Raw genomic sequence first — 18411 nt, forward strand, 5'->3', positions numbered from 1 at the left:
AACCCCTCTTCATGTTTTCGTTTTAATAAAATTTGTAAAAATTTTCAATCAAAAGTAGAGTTAATATAATAATAAGAAGAATAAAAATAACAATAATAAAAATAGAGTGAAAAGTTTTACGTGTATTTTGCATAGCTAAATTGATATGAATGCCAGTTTATTTAGCATTGTTGTTTAACTGTGTGTCAGAGTAGGGCCTCATTACTATAGACTGAAGTGCTTTTCTTTTTGAGAACATTATTTTTTTTTTTGAGAGATAGGAATATTATTTTTGTTGTGCTTTCACTAAACGATACTTATGTTTGTTGTGAAGGAGAAGCTTATGCCAATAAACGGCGCGGTCCAAAGAACGCCTGTATCCACTCGCCTTTACTGTATAACATTTACAGTGGGGAGAACAAGTATTTGATACACTGCCAAAACCCATTGGCAGTGTATCAAATACTTGTTCTCCCCACTGTACCTGTATATATCTTACCCAAAATAAAACAAGAGACACATAATTGCCACTAAAAGAAAGAAAACTTACCGAAATATGCGTGGAGCACAAATAGCAATTTGCATTGCATTGTGAATACAGCATAAACGTCTCACAACTACTAATTCTCCCACGTTTAGAAGACATAACATGAGTATGGAACGGCGCTGCCCCCAAGCGGCCGGTGGCATTCTCTTCACTCTTAATGTCCATAAACGGCCTCATTGTAATTTGAGGCAATATGCCAGCGGGTGCGTTAATTGCGTCAAATATTTTAACGTGATTAATTTAAAAAATTAATTAACGCCCGTTAACGCGATAATTTTGACAGCCCTAATATATATATATATATTTTGTAATAAGATCTAAAGTTTTTTGAGTGAAAGCAGTGAATTAGTCTTTTTTTTTTTTTTTTTTTAATTCTAGTTACATCTGAGATGCAATTGTTGGCTGTTTTCAACAATATACATCGAAAATAAAGACATTGATTGACTGAAAATGGTTCAAAATTAGATGAAATGTCTTGTTTTCTCATGTATATTTATAATTGCTCTTCACCTAAAAATATATTTGTTTTATCCGATTACTCGATTAATCGATAGAATTTTCAGTCGATTACTCGATTACTAAAATATTCGATAGCTGCAGCCCTAGTTTAATTAAAGTGGCATTGACATGGTTTGTTTTGAAAGTGTTTGCATTTAATTTTATCAATTTGCGTAGATATGCTGCCCTCTAGTCTGCCTAACTTCCCCAGCCGCTACCTGTTAAGACCAACATAAGCAGAGTTTTTTTTTTTTTTTTTTGAGCTAATGTTTTTATTTTTTAATACATTTGTAATTTAGTTTAAAGTTTTTTTTTTTTTTTTTTTTTTGTGGGAATATGTGTTTGCACTATTTCTTAAGAGCATTGTTAAAAAAAACAACAAAAAACAGTTGGCATTTTATAGCATTTAAGCTAGCTGACTTTTGTTATGCAAGTTTGCCAATTGTTCTTTTGTTGTTCATATATCCTCATTTATTTATTTGTTTATACTGTTTGAGGCGCAGGTCAAGTTTTTTTTTAATGTTCCTTATCCGATTACTCGATTATTCGAAGTAGTTAATCGATTAATCGACTACTAAAATAATCAATAGCTGCAGCCCTACAGAGAACAACGTTGTTTCAACGTCACTTGACGTCGAAAATTTCAATGTCATCCATACTGATGATTTTGACGGAAAATCAACGTTTATTCAATGTCGATCTGCTATCTGGGAAGTCATTGAGAACAATAGACATCCAATACATTTGAACTCTGAAGACTGGCTGCGTATGTCTTTCAGCACATTGACTGCGCTATGCGTGCAATCCATGTAGACCAGGAGGGTTGGCAGCACGGATTGGACCTTTAGCACTGTCAATAGCAGTCAATTTGACTCGACATTACGAAACTTGCCGAATTACTCGTCTAATGGCGCCAGCAACTAATTGTCTTAGGCTTAACATAATTAAGTTCTGTCAGTTTTTGCGATGGCAGAAGGTGTTGCGACAGCGTTTAAAAGGAGGGAGGTCAGGTTTGTTTGTCCCCCACAGAGGATGAGAGTGGGATTTGTTTGGAAAAAGGTTAAGCTGATCCCTGGTCTGCGCCCTAAGGTAAGGGGCTTACTCATTTAGTGGATGACAGGTGATTTTCAGCCTCTTTAGCTGCAATGTGAAGCCAGCGGGCTCAACCTGCCAAGGCAGTTACAGTGTGGTCAAGGTTGAGCAGCATTTTCTTCCTTCTTTGTTACCTGGTTGCTATCTTGCACTTGTATTGGGTTCAACATTACTTTTTATCTCAAACATTACTTTTTATCTCAAGCCTGCCCCGCAGTGTTTGTGTGTGTACGAGCGAGCTGGCCGTCCCCCATTGGGCCGGCGAACCTGGCGACCCCCGTGCTCCGTACCTCCCAGACACATGGCCTTTCTCATGTGGCCCCCAGCCAGTGGCTCTCAAAGCCACCCATTCACCAGTGTGTTGCCGCGTGTATGAGAGAAGACCAGGGGGGAGGAAGGGGAATTTGTTGAAATTAATGTTTCATCAATGACTGCGTGTGCTTCACTATACACAAGATGCACATTTGGCGTGATGTAGAGAAGGGGTGGGAACTTCTGGGTACCTCACGATACGATTTGCGATAGGCTCACGATGACAATGATCTCACATTATGGCAATTAGGGCTGCAGCTATCGAATATTTTAGTTATCGAGTAATCGGATAAAACAAATATATTTTTAGGTGAAGAGCAATTATAAATATACATGAGAAAACAAGACATTTCATCTGATCTTGAACCATTTTCAGTCAATCAATGTCTTTATTTTCGATGTATATTGTTGAAAACAGCGAACAATTGCATCTCAGATGTAACTAGAATAAAAAAAAGACTAATTCACTGCTTTCACTAAAATTTTTTAGATCTTATTTAAAAAAAAAAAAAAAAAAAAAATATATATATATATATATATATACATCTTACCTAAAAATGCCGTTACGCTTGATAACACACATCACTTAAAAGTTAGGATTTTTTCCCACGTGTTTCAATTGAATTTCTCTTTGTGTCAAGCCATTTTTAAGTTCTAGTTAAGTTTTAAGTTAGTCTAAACTGTAAAGGCTCAAACACACCAGCAACGTGAACGTCGCGTCAACGATCTCGCCGCGATTATGCTTTGAAAGGCGGCCGTTAAAGTCAATCAGCCAATCCACACCAGTCGCAGTGCGTCCGCGTGTTAGACGCGTCCCAGAAGCGCTAAACGCGACGCACGCGAAAAGAACAGCAGAGTTTGTTTTTTGACGCGAGACGCGGCCTCCCTGCGTCAATACTACTAGGTAGGATTGGGCAGGCCGGAAGTCACTCGTGTAAAAATACAGTGGATCCGGTCGATTTTCAAAATAATATGCAATCGTAACTTACTATATGAATAAAATAAACTGAAATGAGCTAAAACACCTGCAATTAATACGAATAATACACAAATCCTGCTACACAATTAAATTAATTCCTGCGTGGTGCTTTAACCCGAGAAAAAACATCAATAAAGCTTAGAAAAATGTTCATAAGAAAAAAAAAAGTTAAAATCTTTGTCATTGGGATTGCTTTTTGCTTTAGCACATGACTTCTTTTTTTTGTCTTTCTTTCAAAAAGAAAGCTGGCCAATACGCGGGGTCTGAAAGGCAAAGTGTTGTTGTTTTATTACCTTTAAATACCCGCTATTCTCGCGCGATCTTGCAATCCTCGCGTGAACCGATCAAGCCGCTCCACAGACGCGCTGCTCGTGAAACGCGTCCTATGGAAATTGACGCTGAGCGTCACTGGTGCGTTATCGCGGCGGGATCGTTGACGTTTCTAGTGTGTTTGAGCCTTAAGTCCTGATAGGATTTTGAGTTTTTGCAGTTTTTAAAATAAATGTATGATACAGGCTGTATTACTTGGTGTTTTATCCAGCAATGACTACTGAGCTAAAATTGATAGTTAGCATGATTAAGTTTTTTTTTACACCCTCATCACTCCACAATGCTATGTTATGTTAAAGCCTGTATGTAAGACACGTTAGCCACGCATCGACAGTGGTCATAATTAATTGAAACCTAGCCCTCCGCAGGGCTAACGTTACGTGAGCTAGTAGCGACAGCAATGTTAATCTTATTTATTAGCGCTTAGTGCTCTTTATTAGCACTTAGCGCTCTACTGCTTTAAGATTGTGGCTGTTTACTAACGCTGCTCAGATGCGGCCGAGTCTGTCATTTCGCATCTAGCTCAACATACATGGGATCTCTATGAGACACATCAGACGCTACCTGTTACCAACGTAGCATCGTGCGGGCTAGTATTTAGCAACGTCGGCGTCGTTTGTGGCGGCTGTCGGCTGCAGTAAGTTTTTTTTCCCCCTTCTTCCTCTCCGCACGTGACAGCGCGTTGTCCCGCATTAAAAGTAGTCCGAGCAAAACGTGATGCTTACAGCTGTCAAAATAAACGATTACTCGAGGTGAATAAAATTACTCGGATCAGTTTTTAAACTCGAGTTACTCGAGTACTCGTTTCAGCTCTAATGGCAATACAACAATTATCGAATTTAGGGCTGCAGCTTTTGAATATTTTAGTAATCGAGTATTCACTGAAAATTTCACTGATTGATCGAGTAATTGGATAAAACATTTTTTTAGTTAAAGAGTAGTTATAAATATTAGGGCTGCGGCTATCGATTATTTTAGTAGTCGATTAATCGATTAACTAGTTCGTTTGAAGAATCGAGTAATCGGATAAGGAATATGAAAAATTAAAATACCTGAGCTGAGCCTCAAACGGAATGAAAAAATAAATAAATGAGGATCTACAAAAGAACAATTGGCTAACTTACATAGCAAAAGTCCGCTAGCTTAAATGCTATAAAATGCCAACATTTTTTATTTTATTTTTTTTAAACAATGCTCCCAACAAATGGTTCAGACACATATTACAAAAAAAAAAGGATAAATATACCAATAAACTAAATTACGAATGCATTCAAAAACATTAGCCCAAACAAAAACTTAGCTTACGTTGGTCTTAACAGGGATCAGTTTGGAATCAGCCATGTGAAATGAGGCAGACCAGAGGGCAGTGTATCCACCCTAATCAATAAAACTAAATGTAAACACTTTCAAATTAAACAACGCCACTTTAATTAAACGAATACTCGAAGGAACAAAATGTTTTTTCTATTCGAATACTTAAGTTAATCGATTAATCGTTGCAGCACTAATAAATATACATCAGAAAACAAGATATTTCACCAAATATTTAACCATTTTTAGACTTTAGTCTTTTAGATGTATATTGTTGAAAATAGCCAACAACTGAATCTCAGATGTGACTAGACAAAAAAAATCACTTTCACTCAAAAAACTTAAGATCTTATTTAAAAAAAAAAAAAAAAAAAACAACAACAAAAAACAATAAAACAGAGTTCTATGCCTGCCTGCTAAGCAACAAAGCTACAGCTACAGTCACTGGCAAAGACAATAATGCTTCAAAATGCACCAAAATCGGCAGGCAGGTCAAGACAAATTCCAAATACACTATGTCGCGCCCCCTAGCAGTCATTCTTTGTCCCGCCGACGCGTTGAGCCCGACTTTGACCCCCTCAGAATGCTTCAAAACTCACCAAACTCAACAGCCAGGTGAACACTGGTGAAAACTTTGATAAAATGGATTCAAAAAATAAATAAATCAAAATAAATCAAAATATGCGTAACTGTGTTTAGCGTCCCCTCGGAACAAAGCCAACATTTCATTTTTTTATTTATTTATTTTTAAGGTGAAAGATGAGGTAAGAACGCAAAGGTTAAAACTGAGAAAAAACATCAGTACTATATGAATGGGATACCTTACGCGGTGCCCAGACTGCCATTAGTACTACATCCAGTTTTCTTTGGGTTGGCAAAGCGTGTCCGTGGGTGGGCACTACCCCCGGGAACGCCCCTGGTCTTGAGGCCCGGGACAATATACCTGATTGCCCCCTGGCCCCCGTTGAAAGGCTTGCCTGCTGTATTGGCGCACATTCGGCACCAGAGCTACTTGGTGTTATCCATCAAGGACTACTGAGCTAAAATTGACAGTTAGCTTTATTATGTTTTTACTTTACAACCCTCATCACTCTACATACTGTTTTTACAGATTAAATAAAAGTTGTATGAAAGACACGTTAGCCACGCATCGACAGTAGTCATGATTAATAGAAACCTAGCCCTCCGCATTGCTAATGTACGTTAGCAAGGTACAGTAACGTTAATCTTATTAAATAGCGCTACGCTAACTTGGGTCACATCTAGACGTCGACCGATATGGGATTTTCAAATCCTGATTCTGATATTTATTTTAACCTTTCAAGCTTAAATATGACTTGTTTTTACCCAAGGACAAAGATCTTTTTATCATGTTTTTACTGAACAGATTCAAATTCTAACAGAAAATACCGACAGAAACAAAGGACACGGTCTCAGGCCACGATGATCAATTACAAACATATCACAGGCTGCCTCAAAACCTAAATTAACAACCATCAATTAACTTTTGCTGTCCCAACTTTTAAACTCATAAAAGCTCTTATTTTAGCAGCCTGATCATTCATAATTCGGTTTTCATTGGCATTGGAAAGGGCTGCAAACTCACCAGCAACATCTCTGTGCTCTGCCAGTGCTTGATAAGTTCTTAGAGACTCACCAGAGTTCCCTTACCTATAAGAGTGCTTACAGACACACCTGATTTCCAATCCCCAGAAGTGGAGTATTGGGGCCAACTCTTAGGTGGCGCTCCACCTACTGGCACCAGGGGTAAACTACATTAAAGTTCTAAAAAGTTAAGTCAGTGGTAGAGACAGGAAAGGAAAAGTTTTGGAAAATGGAGAAAGTGAAAAGAATTCCTATAGCTGGATCTTTGGATCTTTCTCCGCCACAACACTAGTGCTACCAAACCAACGAACGCAGCACTTTTTATGATTATACACACTCGGCAAGAAAAGTACATTATTTTCAAATAATTAAATGCGTACATTATTTTCAAATAATTAAACCCACCAGGATGTCAACGACGAGTGGTTAAACAAGTGAGAGTTAAGATGTTGCTCGCCATGCTAAAGCTAATGCTAGCCGAATGCAAAGGTGGGTAAAGCGTTACATATACTCCGTTACATTTACTTGAGTAACTTTTTGAGAAAAATGCACTACTTCTTAGGGTAGTTTTACCTCTAGGGTTGCAGCTATCGAATATTTTAGCAGTCGGTTAATCAATGGTCTACTTAGTTTGAATAAACGAGTAATCGGATAAGGAACATGAAAAATTAAAATACCTGAGCTGAGCCTCAAATGGTATGATTTTTTAAATTTTTTTATTTTTTTTTAATGAGGATCTATGTACAACAAAAGAACAACTGGCTAATTTACATAGTAAAAGTCCGCTAGCTTAAATGCTACAGTTTTTTTTTTTTTTTTTTTTTTTTTTACAATGCTCTTAACAAATGGTTCAGACACATATTCCCACAAAAAATGGCTAAATATACCGATAAACTATATTAAGAATGCATTAACAACATTAGCTCAAACAAAAACTTAGCTTACATTGGTCTTAACAGGGAGCAGTTTGATTCAGCCATGTGAAAAAAGGCAGTCCACCCTCATCAATAAAACTAATTGCAAACACTTTCTAAAATAAACCATTAAAACGCCACTTTAATTAAACGAATACTCGAAGCAACAAAATTTATTCGAATATTTTTTGTAATCGAATACTCGAGGTAATCGATTAATCGTTGCAGCACTATTTACCACGCAATACTTTTTATTTTTACTTCAGTAGATTTGTGAAGAAACGCTACTCTTACTCCACAACTTTGGGCGACACTAGAGTCGTTACATTTTTTGTTTTTATTGTACATATTGACTTTATTATTGCCAGGGATGCCAACAGTGGCCGTCCCAATTTCACCAATGAGACGTCGAAACAATAACTGCATGACTCCATTTTACCAATCAGTTAACAATGTTTTTTTATCCACTAGAGGGTACTCATGCTCTTTGTTCATAGATAAGCCACACTGGACTATAAGCCGCAGCTGTACATACAGCTCCTTACTTTATTATGGGATATTTACACCAAAAGATATTAACCAGTAACACTTTATTTGATAAGACAAAATGAACCACCATGAAGCATTGAACCAATTGGCTGCAAAACTTCATTGCTTCAAGACGCTTCTTTTGGTCATCACTGCTCCCTTGGGGGAGACGGTCAACCTCTGCTGCCACCTGCTGTCAACACCGTTGTTGTCAAACATGCCTCCTAGCATGCATTGCAGCTCCATAAATGTAAATTAACTCATTTGCGCCCAAAACCGTAGAAATACGTTCTATTTTTAACTGTTTCAGTGTCCCAAAGACGTATTTATACATCTTTTACATTTTTTTTTCATAAGAGACATCTCTGGGTTCTGATTCAACTGAGCTCCAAAGCACAAAGGTGAAAATCCATTTTAAAGCAATAAAACTGGCCACCGGATGGCAGTAGCGCATTTGCTAAGACCCACAACCCGATTCAACGGCAACGAACGTCCGGGCCACACGGCCGGGGCGCCAGGCGGCGGACAACCGAGCAGAACAACCAAGAGGACGCCCGGGATGCCAGGCGCTGGACGACTGAGCAGAACGACCGGGACCACCAGTGCAGCGGACGATGTCGTTGAGTCCGTGCTGCTCGCCGAGCAGACCCCGTGGAGACTCAAAACAATCCATCTTTATGAGACAGGCGGCGATGAGGGAAAAGTTAACCCGTCTGTTGCGGCCAAAACAGCGTCATCTCAGTTAGTTATGTGTAAATAAATAGTTACTTTGCTATCAAAAGCTCTATTTGTCTTGTTGTTTACGTTATTTTGTAAAAGGAAAACATTATTCAGATGTTTGGGATGTAACTAAATCAAAAAATAGCTGTGTTAAAGTTACGTTCGAAATGTATGCTTTCAAAAAAAACTCAATTTCTCTGTTTTTTTTCACCAGAAATTGGAAAGTTGCTCAAACTAAGCTATTTTCTAATGCTGATTTCTAAAGATTGGAAAAAGATATGAACTAATTTTTTTTCTGCTGAAAGAAGAGAGTCTAATCTTTCTTTTGGTGGGTTCCATGTTTAAATAGCAATAGAACAGAACTTTCTGTGGGCCTTGCAAAATCAGTCAAAATCCAGTAAAACGGCCGGGAGCGAAGGGCCTTACTCCGGTGAAAATGGCTGGGAGTAAATGAGTTAAAGTTAAAATTCATGTTCAGTGCTAATTATTTCTGCAGTTACTGTTGTAGTTGTTTCATTAATTGCTAATTATGGCATTTGGTAACATTTTATTTGAGAGTGGCGCCATACGACTGTCATTAGACAATCATAATTTTGACATGACACTGTCATGAGCATTAATGAATGCTTATGACATGACACTGTCATGAGCATGAATGAATGCTTATGACATGACACTGTCATGAGCATTAATGAATGCTTATAAAAGATGTCATTTAGTGTTATCTGGTGAATTATCTCACTTTTGAATGGGCTGGGCATAAATGGAGTTAGAGACATAATTTGTCGGATGACACTTATTGACATCTGTCATAAGTAGAGATGTCCCGATCGATTGGCATCCCGATCGATCAGGTCCGATCACATCATTTTCAAAGTAACGGAATCGGCAAAAAAATATTGGCCATGCCTTTTTTTAATATATATATATATATTTTTTTAATTAAATCGTTTTCGAATTGTATTTAACGTTACAGACATATGTTACACTCATCCAGAGTCTTTAGTTTAGGCTTAAGGTAGGGTTATCAAATTTATCCCGATAACGGCGGTAATTAGTTTTTTAAAAAATGTATCACGTTAAAATATTTAACGCATTTAATGCATGCACTGCACGACCCACTCACGCATTGTCGCGCTCAATCTGTAATGGCGCCGTTTTACCTATATAGAGAGATTAAAGGCAGCGTAAAATGAGTAGAGTGAATTTCGGCAGCCTTTGGAGCCTTTTTTTATTGGCTAAAGCCTTACAATTCCTCTCCCTATGATTAGAAATATCATGGGAAGCAATGTGGGGAGCAAGGTAGCAATTGATCTTTTTCTTAACACCTTATTTTATTTCCCAACGCAGAGAAGATATATCAATTGGTAGCATGACGCACAGTCATGGTTCCACTTCCCATCATGCATTTGGGCATGGCTACAGTATCATTTACTGAAAGCTCAACAAATACACTAGATGGCAATATTTAGTCACAATATACAAAGTCACAAGTCTTTCTATCGGTGGATCCCTCTCACAGAAAGAATGTTAATAATGTAAATGCCATCTTGAGGATTTATTGTCATAATAAACAAATACAGTACTTATGTACTGTATGTTAAATGTATATATTCGTCCGAGTTTTATTCATTTTTTTTCTTAATGCATTGCCAAAATGTATATGATGGGGAAAAATTATTGGGAATGATTGGAATTGAATCGGGAGCAAAAAAAAAGCAATCGGATCGGGAAATATCGGGATCGGCAGATACTCAAACTAAAACGATCGGGGTCGGATTGGGACAAAAAAAAAACATGATCGGAACAACCCTAGTCATAAGTATTCGGTAATGCCCATGAAAGTTTCATGCTATAACCCTTTAATGCCAGCAATATGAAGCAATTATGAGAGAATCTCAAAATTTGGAAAATAAGGTCCTAATGAAACCTTTTTTTCAAATTTGTAAAAAGAAAAGTCAAAATGAATATGTGTAATAAGCGCTCAGATATCTATAACCCTTGCTAAATCCTGTTTTTCTCATGGAACCTGCAGATGCATGTGTTGACTTGCATCCATCATTTTTTTTTTTTTCAAAAAAGAAATGTCAAAATTCTGAATTGGTCTCAAAATCATGAAATTTTAGGTGTATCAAATGTGATACATTTGGCAATATAGGGATAATTATGACAGTCTTACGACGCCACTGTCAAATAAAGTTACCAATTAACCCAAATAAATCAACAAATAAGTCGCACTGGACTATAAACCGCAGGATTCAAAATGAAGGAGAAAAGTAGTGGCGTATAGCCTGAAAATTTCGGTACAAACTGCACGGAATTTGTTGAAATCAACTCCACCAACTAATTAAACCCCCGCTAACTCGAAAATTAAGCCTAATGTCAAAAATTATGAACTTCTGCTTTAACAAATTAGGCCAATAAAAACAATTCTAAAAATGGACAGAAATTGTATGCGCTGAAAGTATTACTTTAATTCGGTTGCCGTTCATGTTAACATACAGATTGTTTCTGATGCTTTTGTAAAAGGTCAAAATGGCTTCCGTGAGCTGCAATTTGCATTCAGGGAAGATGCCGGTAGGGCAACTCGGAGTGACATCTCGATGAAGTGCCCTGGCCAAGACCCTCAGGCTGGGTCTAGAGGTCAGTGTGTTTAGAAGGAGGAGGTGGAGCTGGTGCAGCTGGACTTAAAAGCCTGGAGGGGGGCCTTACCGGTGGGGCCTAAAAGGTCCGTAGGGTCCGAAGGTGCACGCTGTGAAGTTGGTGGAGCCGACGTGAAGGGGCGCAGGGGGTCGTGGGGGTGCCAGGCCGAGGGCCGGGGTGGCCTAGGTTGGCGGCGAGGGTGACCATCTGGATTGGATTGTAGACATTCCTTAGGAAGAGTGTACGAGTAAAGGTCAAGATGGAGAGAAGAGGAGGGGGCTTCTCTCGGATGGCTCTGTTTATTTTCCTTTAGCATACTCAGTGTTTCGGTTTACAATTGCGGTCAGTTTACCATTGTTAGAGGAAAATACTTCCCCATCGGGACAGTTGAATTCCAGATACATTTAACCTGGCAAATAGTTGAATTCCAGATACATTTAACCTGGCAAATATCACAGGTGTATTTTATTATCAGTCACTGCTTGACTCCGGAATGTGCTATTTTATGATGTACTTTATGGAAACATTTGACTGTTCTTTGCTGCCCCCCTCGGTCTAACTTGGCCCTTATGCATCTGCAATGTTTGCGCAGGTGCAGTCATGCTTTCCCTGGATGAGCCGCTGGACCTGAAGCTGCCTCGGCGAAGCAACGGACGGGACCGGGGCTCGCCGGTCATCCCGAAGCGGGCTCGCCATCTCCGCATGACGGATGACGGCACGGCGGTCATCGATCCCGCCTCCCCGGCCTCCCCGCACGCAGGTGATAAAGGTTTCGAGCGGATCAATGACCAAATCCTAGAAATCATCTCACTGCTAGATTTGTCCACGGCTGTCTTAGGTATGCAGGTCCCCCATGACCGGACGGATACCCCGACACCCCCTGCGGTGGATCTGAGCATGTCTCCGTCCTCTCTTCGTCACACACCTACTTCGCCTGAGATGACCAATGGCAACTACGCTCCTGCAGTGGTGAGGATCTGTACTAGGGGGTGTGCCATCTTTGGCACCCCACGATTCGATTCGATTAGTAAACGATAATCACGGTATTGATGATGATTGCGGTTATCGTGATTATCGCGATTATCGATGCATCATGCATTACTAATTACTAAAGATCCCGATCGATCGGGTCTGATCACGTCATTTTCAAAGTATCGGAATCGGCAAAAAAATATCGGACATGCCTTTTTTTGATATATATATATTTTTGAATTAAATCGTTTTCTAATTGTATTTAACGTTACAGACAAAATGTCTTACATTCATCCAGAGTCTTTAGTTTTGGCTTAAAGTAGGGCTATCAAATTTATCGCGTAAACGGCGGTAATTATTTTTTAAAAAATTAATCACGTTAAAATCTTTAATGCAATTAACGCATGCGCTGCACGACCCACTCACGCATTATCGCGTTCAATCTATAATGGCGCCGCTTTACCTATATATAGAGCTAACAGGCAGTGTAAAATGAGTAGAGAGAATTTTGGCAGTCTTTGGAGCCTCTTTTTAATTGGCTAAAGCCTAAAGATCCCTCTGTCAACAGTTAGAAATATCATGGGAAGCAATGTGGGGAAGAACGGTAGTGGTTGATCTTTTCCTTAACACCCTATGTTACTTCCCAACGCAGAGAAGATATTTCAATTGGTGCCACTACGCACGGTCATGGTTGAACTTCCCATCAAGCATTTGGGCAGAACAGTTAAATGGCTACAGTATCATTTACTGAAAGCTCAACAAATACACGAGATGGCAATATTTAGTCACAATATACAAAGTCACATTTATCCTTTAAGAATTACAAGTCTTTCTATCCGTGGATCCCTCTCACAGAAAGAATGTTAATAATGTAAATGCCATCTTGAGGATTTATTGTCATAATAAACAAATACTATAAGGATCTCTCTGTTACTCTTTGAAATCTGAATAAACACATTCAAACATATAATAAACAAATACAGTACTTATGTACTGTATATTGAATGTATATATTCCTCCGAGTTTTATTCCTTTTTTTTTTTAATGCATTGCTAAAATGTATATGATCGGGAAAAATTATCGGGAATGATTGGAATTGAATCGGGAGCAAAAAAAAAAAAAAAGCAGCAATCGGATCGGGAAATATCGGGATCGGCAGATACTCAAACTAAAACGATCGGGATCGGATCGGGAGCAAAAAAACATGATCGGAAAAACCCTACTAATTACCGTATTGGCCTGAATATAAGGCGGCCCTGATTATAAGACGACTCCCTCTTTTTCAAGACTCAAGTTTGAAAAAAGACTTTTTGAACACCAAATTAATTTTTATACAGAAAATAATTACAGTACATCTGAGAGAAAAGCATGTTATTTTGCCTCATTCAAATCTTAATATCTGAACATTTAAATATGCAAACTAAAGTGCAATCACATTCGTAAATGAATGGCTTCTGGTTTTTGAAATGTAAATAAACCAATCTATTGTGATAAAACAACAAAATTGCAATAACTGCATTAACCATCAAAGTGAAGTCTAACTGTAACTGTAGTCTTGAAACAAATCTGAATAAGGAAAAACATTGCAATAAAAAATTGCAAACTGGTTAAACTTGAGAGTAGCTGAGATCTGTCATGACAGAACATCGCTTCAATGATATCTGGCGCCATCTAGCGTCGTGAATGGGGAGAGTAGCTAAGATCTGTCATGACAGAAGATCGCTTAAATGATAATTGGCGCCATCTAGCGCCGTGAATGGGAATAACGTCTCAATCGCGAATAAAAGACGACCCCCTCTTTTTCAATCTTATTTCAATGCAAAAAACACCGTCTTATATTCGGGCCAATACGGTAATACAGTAACCAAACAAATTCCTGTCCATTATTTATTTAAAATATCCTAATGATTTAACAGGAACGATGGAAACATGCCCATACAACAATAAGCTGCCCTTAAACTGCTTATTTATTAATTAATTTTTTTTTTTTTACAAGAAAGTGCAAAAACATTGACCATTTTAAAGGGAATACTTTCTCAACAATAGACCCCAATCACGTGACGTCACAACTCCAATCCCCTGACTGGTGCCGCCATATTGTCCGTCAGCTCATCGTGTTTACATATTATCGCTACATTCCTCCTGTTACTGCGTGTTTTTCTGCTTGTCTAAGGAATCACCGCCTAGTAAACGAACCCAAAAACCTTCCTGACAATCGTTAACATTGATTAATCAAAATGGTGAAGGCATGTGTGGCGGTTGGTTGCAGTAACAGAGAAGATAAACGGTCATTTTAGTAGTTGCTGTGTGCCCATTGTTAAAAGGGCAAATCTCGAAAGCAGCACGGTTTGTTTATCTGGGTCCATGATGGGTTTGTGTCGACAGCCATTAGACAGCGGCAAAAACATCAATATGATGCCAACACGATCGCAGACATCATCAGACGGAGACTACGAAGCTCGTTGCTACGGTCGCGCAGCAAGAAGGTGAGGGCAACAACAGGTGTTATGCCGAAAAATAGCCGGCCTGCGTGAAATGTCCCCCCTGACGGGAGCGCCCACACGGAAACGACTTTCTTGTACCGTGAATAATGAATATGTATTATTTTACTCTGCTTGAACTAATAAATGTCATACCTGTGTGATTGCCATTAGGATATGGTCGTGAAAACCTGTAGACTAATACATTTCTGTTCAAAGATGGTTATGTGGCCCAGTCCACGATTTGTTAATAAAATACAGTACACTAATATTTTGTGTAATTTAATTATTTAAAACTGATCTTACAGTCGTAAATCCATTACTGTAATGCTTCCATGAAAACATTTGTTTTCACGTCAATAAAGCGTTATAAATAAGCGCTCCCGTCAGGGGTGGCATTTCACGCGGGGCAGCTATTTTTCGGCACACACCGGCCCGTTGTCGATCAAGTTTCATTTTACAATCGTGACAACGGTGACGCTCAGCTGACCAAATGTCGGTTTATATTCGGGCCGGTGCCGATTTTGGGTCCCCGACTCCTCATTGTGACATAAACTGGAGTACTTTATGATTGGAAATTTTGTGGTCTAAGGACGAGCTCTGACGCACAGGACGGGACCGGACAAGAGGAAACATCGGTTTGGGCATCAAATATGGATCTGGCGACTGGATCGACCGAAGCTTTTCCAAATAACGGCTTTTATATAACTCATCCAATGAGTTTTAGAGCGTCTGAAAGCACCGGGGCTTCCATAATTTGCAAGTGAATCCACCTTTAGAAACTACTATCATTGACAATACGGACACACAATGACGGACAATATGGCGGCACAATACAGCGATCACGTGATTGTGTGACGTTGGTGATTGGGGTCTATACAATAAAATTTACACAGGTGGAATGAATTCCACATTTTCTGGAAACAAAGTGTCTTTAAAAAGACTTCTTTTAACCAATATACTTTGTTTTCACAGATTTCTGTACTTTTTCGCATGTTTTTAGTGTTACCGCTGTACTTAATCATTGTTTTACACGTTCTGCAAATGAAATACACGTTAGCGAATTAGCTAATTAGCTTAGCGCTCGGCGCTAACTATTAACATCTCAAAAACAACAACAATAAAGGCTAAACAGTACAAGAGTGTTCGTGTACTCAATTCTTATCGATGCACACAGCTCTTAGCAACACACTCAGGACATTTTTCAATTGAAATGCCTGAAAACTAATACTGGACATCTGAAAGACGAGGAACAATGAATTATCTCTCTTCCCCTCTTGCTCTAAAAAATAACTTGCGCACAAAAGCGTAACGTGCCTGCCTGTCTCATACACCAATTTATTTTCCAGTCTTTTAAAAAGGACTAAAATTCTCATTAACCGGCAACATCCATCATAACGCAGGTGTGCCCATTAACGGTGCCCGGGCGGCAGACGTGTCTTGAATTTCGTTCAACTACGAGCGGCTGCCATAAAGTTATGAGGGAAAATCATCGTTTTTGAACCTTTATGAATCGTAATCGAATCATCATGTGTTGAATCGAGATGCATGTAATAATCGATTTTTTGGAACTCCTCTAATCTGTACCTTTACCTCTAAAGTTGTTCAAAACAAACAACACCAGACAGGTAGTCCCCCGGGTTACGACGTACTCGACATGATTTCGACTGTTGCATTATGTAGATCCTTAATCGGTCGACCGATTTTGTCACTTCATGCAATGTTGGCAAGCCGAAGTGTTATGTCGCACCCATTACATACATATCGCTTTCCCCATCCCGCCTACAAACCATGTGGCAGGAATGCGAGGTTGATCTGTTAAACGCCTCAGTGTCCCGAATAAGAACCTCTGTCTGTGCAAGTTTCATTCATTGGTATGAAGCATGTGTGTGTGTATACATGCATAATCCGATTAAGGACAAGGTACAGCCACATGCTGACTAATTCATTTGCCTCCCAATTGAATTGAGACAAGCTGGCTGGAAGCATTCACCCGCCCCCGCGTCCCACCAAGATAGCTCCTGTCGGCGCGCAAAATACTCTGCACTTGCGTTGACCCCACATGGAGGCAAGTAGGACGCTGTCCTTCTATCTTTCACAGTGTGTTACATAACAACAGCAGCTCAGTTTCGGGTGGTGAAGCAGAGATGTTCGGCGTAAATTGGTTTTCAGAAATTTGTCACATACGCGTAGGCATGACTGACATAGCTGCGAGTCAACAAGACAAAGAGCTGTAAGGTCCATTTAGGACCGCTGTTTTCGTCTTCGTCCACAAAAAGCATTTATTTTACTGCTTAAGTTACACCAGACTGTAATGTTTGCGTGTGGGAGACCCAGTTGAGGTTCTGAGAACCTCGCAGCTAAGCTCAGAGATGAAGGCCGCTTTGTTCAGGCAAAATGGGTGAAAGCTTAAAGAGCATACGACAGGAGAAAAAAAGTCTTAAATAGCATTATTATGTGAATTAGAATCATATTTTGGGACTATTCGACTATATACAACAATTTATCAAAGCGCAGATGACGAGAAATTAGTCTTTTAATCTGCCGGTTAGCCACGCCTACCATTATAGGGCTCAAGAGTCCCCAACAGGTGGATGACGTCAGCGGGAGACTGGGCTCATTGGTTTTACGATACAGCCTATTGAGGGGGAATTATTCAGAACGAGGAAAACGCGACGAAGAGATCCGCAAAATGTCATTGTTTCAGTCTCACTACTCCAATATTTTTACAGGATATTCTTTTTATCCAAGTATTTTTCCCCAATAGCTAAATAAATGGCTTGAGAAGGACCAGTCAGCCCGTCGAGGGGGAACTATTCACAATGAGGAAAACGCGACGAAAATATCTGCAAAATGTCATTGTTTCTGTCTCTTCAATATTTTTACAGGATATTCTTTTTATCCAAGTATTTTCCCCAACTGCTAAATAAATGGCATGTCATGACAAATAACAGTCTTGTGCTAAATGGAATATGAAATAATAAAAATGCACTTATTCAGGACAACATGGCAAAATTACTCCATAATGGTCAAAACTGTCGACTTCACCTTTACTGTCGCACCTCCCGAACGATATTTTATGCCACCTAAATCGGACATATGTCATTTCCCTTCCCCGGCTTCGGAGAATGTAAACAAACCAAGAGGCGTGACAGCTAGCCGACATGCTAACCTGAACAGAGTGATGTTTCAAAGTCTTCGAAGCGGAAAATCACACATAACTAGCCCGGATTATTTGACATGACGACTAGGTTGTCGATTGTCTTTGTGGATCGGCAAACCGCCCGGCGGAGAGCAATTTACAGCTCGTTCCCCGGAAGAGGGCGGCTGCAGTTTAGAGCTGAAACGAGTACTCGAGCAACTCGAGTAACTCGAGTTTAAAAACTGATCCGAGTAATTTTATTCACCTCGAGTAATCATTTATTTTGACAGCTCTAAGCATCATGTTTTGCTTGGACTACTTTTAATGCGGGACAACGCGCTGTCACGTGCGGAGAGGAA

General features: G+C 39.3%; 2 protein-coding genes across 3 annotated transcripts in view; one reads left to right on the forward strand and one right to left on the reverse strand.

Moving 5' to 3' along the window:
- Positions 1 to 6715, reverse strand: part of tfap4 (transcription factor AP-4 (activating enhancer binding protein 4)) — a 93455-nt gene extending 86740 nt beyond the window's left edge. The window contains exon 1 of the mRNA XM_057860781.1: positions 6655 to 6715. The gene's annotated coding sequence lies outside the window, so the exon portion shown is untranslated. The remainder of the gene's footprint in view (positions 1 to 6654) is intronic.
- glis2b (GLIS family zinc finger 2b) overlaps positions 1 to 18411 on the forward strand; it is a 99227-nt gene that overhangs the window by 66911 nt on the left and 13905 nt on the right. For both annotated transcript variants that reach the window (XM_057860778.1, XM_057860777.1), the window contains 2 exons: positions 12051 to 12218; positions 12297 to 12427. In XM_057860778.1, the coding sequence (XP_057716761.1) occupies positions 12059 to 12218; positions 12297 to 12427 (291 nt within the window). In that variant the 5' untranslated portion in view covers positions 12051 to 12058. The remainder of the gene's footprint in view (positions 1 to 12050; positions 12219 to 12296; positions 12428 to 18411) is intronic.

Source organism: Corythoichthys intestinalis, chromosome 16 (assembly GCF_030265065.1).
Source record: "Corythoichthys intestinalis isolate RoL2023-P3 chromosome 16, ASM3026506v1, whole genome shotgun sequence".
Classification (NCBI taxonomy): Eukaryota; Metazoa; Chordata; class Actinopteri; order Syngnathiformes; family Syngnathidae; genus Corythoichthys; species Corythoichthys intestinalis.